At 41.9% G+C, this 7,460-nt stretch overlaps 1 protein-coding gene across 1 annotated transcript in view; it reads right to left on the bottom strand.

The window, feature by feature from the left end:
• Positions 1-4,901: 4,901 nt before the first annotated feature.
• Positions 4,902-7,460, bottom strand: part of SNX24 (sorting nexin 24) — a 116,056-nt gene continuing 113,497 nt past the window's right edge. The window contains exons 6-7 of the mRNA XM_040415953.1: positions 6,458-6,522; positions 4,902-6,074 (exon numbers count right to left, since the gene is read on the bottom strand). Coding sequence (XP_040271887.1) covers positions 6,004-6,074; positions 6,458-6,522 — 136 coding nt within the window. The 3' untranslated portion in view covers positions 4,902-6,003. The remainder of the gene's footprint in view (positions 6,075-6,457; positions 6,523-7,460) is intronic.

The following is a 7,460-nucleotide window of genomic DNA, read 5'->3' as shown; positions in this document are numbered from 1 at the left end:
CTCGATTCCATCCTTTGTCCCCGAAGACAGACGTCAGTGACACAAGCAGTATGATGTCAGTAACAGTTCTATTTATTGTTTTCTCATACAGGCCTTATATACATCCATCCATACATACAAGAATAGCTGCAGCTCTGATTACAATAGTAGCAGTTCCTTCTACAGACAGGCAGCTCTTGTTATATTGACTAGAAACTTTTCCTTATAGAGACAGGAGGTACATGTAAATATAGTCACCCTTCAATATGATGTCACCCAACCTCCTGTCCTTCATACAGATTATACAGCTAATTCTTGTTAACCCTTCAAGCCCCACCTTAAATCATTTCTACATCTTCTTTAGTGAAAAACTCCACAAACAACTCCGGCAGTTAATATTATTTATTCCAGTCATTAATAGTACAATCCATATCATTAATGGCATGAGACTGACATAATTCCACAGTGGTAAACAATGCTCATATATAATAGCATGCCCGGTCTAATACATCACGTACAAAACACTGCTGACAAAGGCAAAAAAACGGCATGCAGCGCCAGTAGTGTTACACACGTTTCTATACAGTCATGGTACAATTATAGATAAGTGTTCAAAAGCTCTATATCAAATATACATGTAGTACCAGTTTCAGAGAATCCCTTATTATTTCTTATACAGACACACACTAAAGACTGGGGATTATTGAGCTCAATTGAGTACATTTCAAGCAAACAATCTAACCAATCAGCAGTTAGTTTGTATCAGACTTAGTTAAAGGGTTTTTCCATGACTTACATATTGATGACTTATCCTTAGGATAGGTCATCAATACCAGAACGGCGAGGATCCGACATTGGGCACTTCCTCCGATCAGCTGCACTGCAGGATAGGGGAAGTCAATAACTAAGTCATGGAAAATCCCTTTAAAACATTTGAAAAACATAATTCTATGAAATTTCTATAGTTTCCTTCTATTTGAAGGGAACCTGCCATCAGGTTCATGCTGCTCTATGAAATCCTGAACGGTCTCTCGTGATAGGGAGCTATGTCACTATGAAAGGCTGCAGCGTTTCAGAGAAAACATAGTTTAACCCCTTAAGGACGCAGCCTAGAATCTGTCTGACATTATCTACAGTAATACATGAGTAGTAGTCCACATCATTATTTTTTATTTTCCTACTGTCCCCCGTTTCCCCGCCGTCAGTGTCATTACTGCCATGTATGCGCACACAAGTCCTCTCCATTATGTTAGCGCAGCACAGCAGTCCGGACTGTGCATTTCAGTGCAGCTTTGACTTCGGGGGCAGTAGGAAAATAAAAAAATAGTAATCTGGACTCCTTACCTTACCAAATGTATTATTGTAGATAATAGACCAAAATCAGGATGACAGATTCCCTTTCTGGCAGTGTGTAGGTAAGATGACTATATACACAGAACTACATGAACAGTACTGCTTCCACTAGCCTCGGATCACTATTGTGAATGACTATACTCACCTCCATGCTCCCAATGTGCATCCGCAAACTGGCCTGGCATACAGAGAGGACTTCTCCTGCAGTCCTCTGCATTATATATGTGCGTTTGGTAGTCCTCTGAGTCCATTCCAGGGACTGTTAGCGGGGGAGTAGGTATGGACATGGATATTAGTGAGGCCGCAGCAGCAGTACTATCCATGTAGAACTGTACTTAATAGGGCTTGCAGGGCCAGACAGATTCTCTTTGGAAACAGGGAGATGAGACCTCTGCGGACTTCACCCTGACCTGCTCGGCATCTTGACAGGTTTCTCCCTGTAAAATAATAAGGACAAGGAGAAGTGCACAGCGGATTCTTCTCTCCATGCCTGGTCTCTTTTTCCATACGCCCACCTTGTAGAGGAACATGTCTGTCATGAGGGACCCTGCCAAGATTTCATAGGGCAGCATGAACCTGATGACAGGTTCCACATAAATACTATCAGATGAATGCATAATTTTAGGTTTTCTTTTTGCAGGTCACTTAAATTTATGAACAGGATCAAAGACTATGGAACAGACGCCTGCAGTCAGCATCACTGTTTTTGTCTGTGTGCTTACAGTACTGAACATGGGGAAATAGCTCATCATGTATGCTTTTGAACATAAATGATGGCTCCCCTACCTAGAACGAGCCGAAAGCAGAAAGGATTTGAATGATACTTCCCAGCTTAGGCTTCTTTCACACTGGCGTTTCTGGGTCCGCCTGTGAGATCCGTTTCAGGGCTCTCACAAGCGGCCCAAAACGGATCAGTTCAGCCCCAATGTATTCTGAATGGATAAGGATCCGCTCTGGAGGCGAACACCAAACGCTGCTTGCAGCGTTTTGATGTCCGCCTGACGATGTGGAGGCAAACGGATCCGTCCTGACTTACAATGTAAGTAAATGGGGACGGATCAGTTTTCACTGACACAATATGGTGCAATTGAAAACAGATCCGCCTCCCATTGACTTTCAGTGTAAGTCAAAACGGATCCGTTAGCATTATCATTTTTTTTTTTTGTTCATGGTAATGCAAATGGATCCGCAGATACCAGACCGATCCGCACCTAACGCAAGTGTGAAAGTAGCCTTAGAAATGGGACTGCTCCTGCTTCTAGTGCGACTGTGGCAGGGTGAGTGAGTTCAGGCTCGTCATATAATCATAGTGAACCTTACAGGCACAGGTTTCTTCTTAAAGGCATTATCCAGGTGTAGGCAAGTTTCAATCAATGACATGTAATTCAATATGATAAGTTGCTTCATTTACTTTTAGAACTGCCACATAGTCCCAGGGGCCAGATCCATGCTTGCTGCTGGTAAAGGGTTAGTGCCAAGTTCACAGGATAGGAGATAGCTAACTGATCAATGGTCCAAAAGCTGGGATCCCCACTGATCCAGAGAGCGCTGGTCACGTTCCCCCTTTCTGATGGGATTAGTCCCTGTGGTCGGACCCCTATCAAACACTTAGTTATAACCTTATCCTGTGGATAGGGGATAGCCTTCAAACTTGGCACAAACCCTTTAATGTGTGAGAGTCAAGTATATCTGCAGGATTGGCAGGACGTGTCCAAGGGAGACACAGACGGATATATTCTCACAGTGGAGAAACACCGCAATTCTAAATATAACCATATATAAACATACATTAAAGGGGTTCTCCGGGATTTAGGAAAATGAAAATACGTAAATATTACTTTTTATAAATATATTCCCAAATACTTTTCATTAGTTATAATGGCTAGTTTTGTCTATCGAGCAATGATTAGGAGAAACAAAATGTCTGCTGTCCTATTAATGCACGCAAAGCCTGTCCTAATCACACAGGAGGAGAACTTACTTCACAACACTGAGGTAAAGAGCTGCCCCATCCGCCTCCCCTTCTTGTCAGGGATTATGATCCTGAATAGAGATGATAAGATCTTCAGCTGAATCTCTGTAGGGATGGAGATCATGAGGAGACGAAGTACAGAGAGGATGGACAGGACAGACTGTGGTAATGTGGGACCGGGGTAATGTAGACTGCATACAAGAGCTGCTGGTCATTAGCCACATCTGCTCATGAACTCCATTCCTACAGAGATTCAGCTGATGACCATATTAAACTGTATTCAGGATCATAATCCCTGACAAGCAGAGCAGAGAGGAGGACGAGGCAGCAATTTAGCTCAGTGTTGTGAAGTAACTTGTACTCCTGTGTGATTAGGACAGGTTTTGTGTGCACTAATAGGACGCAGGCCTTTTTGTTTCTCCTAATGATTGCTCCCTAGACAAAATGAGCCATTATAACTAATGTAATGTATCTGGGAATATATTTATAATGAAGTAATATTGAAGTATTTTAATTTTCTTAATTCCCAGAGAAACCCTTTAAAAGGAGTTTTCCCACTATATATCCCATTTCAAAGTACTGATTGCTAGGTCTCTGAATGCTGAACCCCCCTGCAATCACTAGAAGGCCCAAATTCTTATTAAAGAAAATGGTCTCCTTCATTTTCTCCTGGAAAAGTGCAGATACAACAACTAGGCTCCATTCATTTGTGCAGTGGTGCTTCCATTCTAGTGATTTCAGGGGTCCCAGTGTCAGAACCCTATCTATCAATATCCTAACAATATGCCATAACTGACCATGATGGAAAAACTGCTTTAGATTTAGTGAAGCCAACCTGCCCAAGTCCTTTCAGTAAGCTTTACATTTAACCCCCTTTGGTGTACAGAACAAATCTAAAGTATTTTAGTAACTTACTTCTTTACCATGCTGTCAGTGATGGACGTTACATGAATCCTACAGCTCCAGTGCCCCCTTGTGCTTCATCAGTTCAGTCCCTGCCAGATGGTGATTAGCAGCCTCTATTCAAGTCAGCTAGGCCGTGGACTTTGAGGTTTTATAGAAAAATGAAGCCACCTAATGTCCCTATGACAATACTTAGCACAAGCCAGAGCACAGCAGAACAGAGGAGCTGCATCATGAGTGAAGCTAGTTACTAAAGTACAAAAGAAGGCTTCACGCAAGGGTATCTTCACATCTGTGCGGAAATCCCTGCATCAAGCCTATGTAGGACACCACTGGTGTCTGACGGATCCCATCGACTTTAATGAGGTCCATAGAGTTTCCAGTATGAATTCCAGAAGTCAACCAGACAAAATACAGTTGCAGTATTTTATCTTTTATTATATTTTTTGCCAGAATCTGTGAGGGAGGCTACTGTTGGAACCAAGTCTAATCTATCATTAAAGAAGTTTTCCGAGACTTTTTAACTGACGATCTATCCACTAGGTCAGACATGGCCAACCTGCGGCTCTCCAGCTGTTGTAAAACTACAACTCCCACCATGCCCTGCTGTAGGCTGATAGCTGTAGACTGTCCGGGCATGCTGGGAGTTGTAGTTTTGCAACAGCTGGAGAGCCTCAGGTTGGCCATCCCTGCACTAGGTCATCAGTGTCTGATCGGTATGGGTCCTAACTCGGGACCTCTGCCGATCATCTGTTTGAGAAGGCACCGGCGCTCCTGTAAACATAGCGATCTTAAGCGCAGCGCTGTACATTGTATAGCAGCTGTACTTGGTGTCGCAGCTCAGCCCCTTTCACTTCAAAGGGGCTGAGCTGCATCTAAGCCACATGACTGATGAATGTGACGTGGCCTAGGGAAAGCTGCGAGGAGGCCGCGGCTCTTACACGAGTTCCAATGCCTTTTTAAACAGCTGGTTGGCGGGGGTTCCAGATGTCAGACACTCACCATTCAGATACTGATGACCTATCCAGTTAACGTCTCAGAAAACCCATTTAAACTTCATTTTATGATACATTTGGGAAGATTATTATGACTCACCGGTAGAGGCTCCTGGACCACCACAGCTGTCCTCAATAGGTCTAATGCTTCCCTTTATTTTAAGCAGTTGAGCAGCAGGTTAATTGCTAATGTTCCAGAAAGATATTTACAATCAGTTTATATACAGTAGCTCATTACCAAGTATACCACTTCGTTTTAAGTTATAAATGACAGACCACTGAAATCAACTCACCTGTCTCTACTTTATACTGGCGTTAGTATGGGCAGCATAAAGTGGATGACAGGTTCCCTTTAATATCACATATACTCATAACCACTTCATACGGTTTTAGATAATTGCCCAACAGACACCTCGCCCCTACGTGTCCTAAATGAAAGTGCTCTGTGATTTCTGTCAGTGAAAATTCCAGTGATGGAACCTGTTGTGGACTGGGGTACTGTAGTATCTTCAATATAGGAATTACTGTAACTGAGGGCCAATAGAATGGCATCTTCTGGCATGTTCCAAACATCCATATGCAAACCTGTTTGGCATGTACACTGGCAGAAGACTCTCCTCATGATGGGTTCTTCTTGCTCCCTTTGCATCCATTATTAGATTCTTTAGTAAACAATAAGTAAACTAATACTCAGTTAAGTGGCCTCATCGCCGCCACTGCAGTCAAGCTTTCAAGAAAACGGATTACTCTCCCGTCAGCTCTGCTGGTTTCAGGATGGATATTGTAGACGATATCGCAGTTCTAGCTGGTCTGAAGATGTGGGTAAAATATACCATGAAGAACTCCTTCAATCACCACATTGGCTGCAAGATCTGAGATGGGAAAAATGGTGTCAAACAGATCAGTATGACATACAGTACTCCAGTGTGCTTCTCGTCTCACAGTAGCTGAACTATCACTATTAAAAAGGTTGCCATTTTTATTATAATTTCATTATAAAGTTTTTATTTTTTTTTAAAGGCAGGAATACAATTAGAATGGAGATTTCCATTAGCATGTAAAAAATAAAATAAATTATATATATATTTATAAAACTATCACTAAATATTTTTGTACAAAAACTGTATGTTGGCATCATAACCATGTCACATAGGTAGCCATATGAAATGTGACAAAGGCCGTGTAGTTTTAGCAATAATTTGTGGTGCTGGGAGAGATCAGTAAACAGCAGTTAACACATGACAGGTTTGATTACCGTTGGCTTTAGGCAAGACATATGGATCCCTCAGGAATAGCAGCACAGGCTGGTGGGACAGTTTGCTGGAAAGGTCAAAAACACAAGCATCAGCATCACAAATGGTAAGCAGAAAATACAACAAACTAGTTTCAATAGGATGATGAGGGGAGGCTGCAGTGCGGTGATACATGAACAGTACAAAAGCAAGAACCTGCAGGGACCTTGATGTGAGAATCGTCTACAGTATATTATATGCTGTATTTGTACTTCTTAGGGTTCATTCAGACGGCCGTATGCTGTCCGCAAAAATGCGGATCCGTTTTGTTGCGGATTAGATGCTGGCTCATTCACTTCTATTGGGCCTTTTCTTCTATTTCACAGCTCAGCAAAAAAATTAAACATGTCCGATACTTGTCAGTACTATTGAAGTCTATTGATCAGCCAAAAAATGGAATGCAATCCGTTTTTTTCGCGGACATGCTGAACTGTCAGACCAAAAACGGATCCGCATTTTTGCGGACAGCATACGGCCGTCTGAATGAGGCCTAATACTAGAAGGCACTGTAGAAATATTGTAAGTATATTACTTTCTTATTTTATACCTTTACACACATTACACCCATCTACAAACAGCTGCTATCGTTCACTGAGCTGTGTACATCCTCTTAAAGTATCATTTACTCCGTCTGACAGAAGAGTAAATTCAAATGCACCATATTTGCTGCAGAAAATCTGGAGAAAGCCGCAGAGAAATTTAGCACAGATTTTGCAGATTTCTCCTCTGGAAAAAAGTTGAGTGTCGAAAATACAGAAAAAGATCTTAGATATCGGCCTGGTCAGGTCTAAGATCTATTTAATAATGTATGCAGTTCATTTAGTGAAATCTGTTGACCTTCATGCATAACTTAAAGAGTCACTGTCGTTTCAATCTTTTCTTCCCAAACCAATAGTACAGGTGAACATAGGGTTGGACAATATCAAAAATATTCACACAATAACGATATTAAGAAATTTATCGCGA

The sequence above is a fragment of the Bufo bufo genome, chromosome 2 (genome assembly GCF_905171765.1).
Source record: "Bufo bufo chromosome 2, aBufBuf1.1, whole genome shotgun sequence".
Taxonomy (NCBI): domain Eukaryota; kingdom Metazoa; phylum Chordata; class Amphibia; order Anura; family Bufonidae; genus Bufo; species Bufo bufo.
This window is presented reverse-complemented; position numbering and strand designations above follow the sequence as displayed.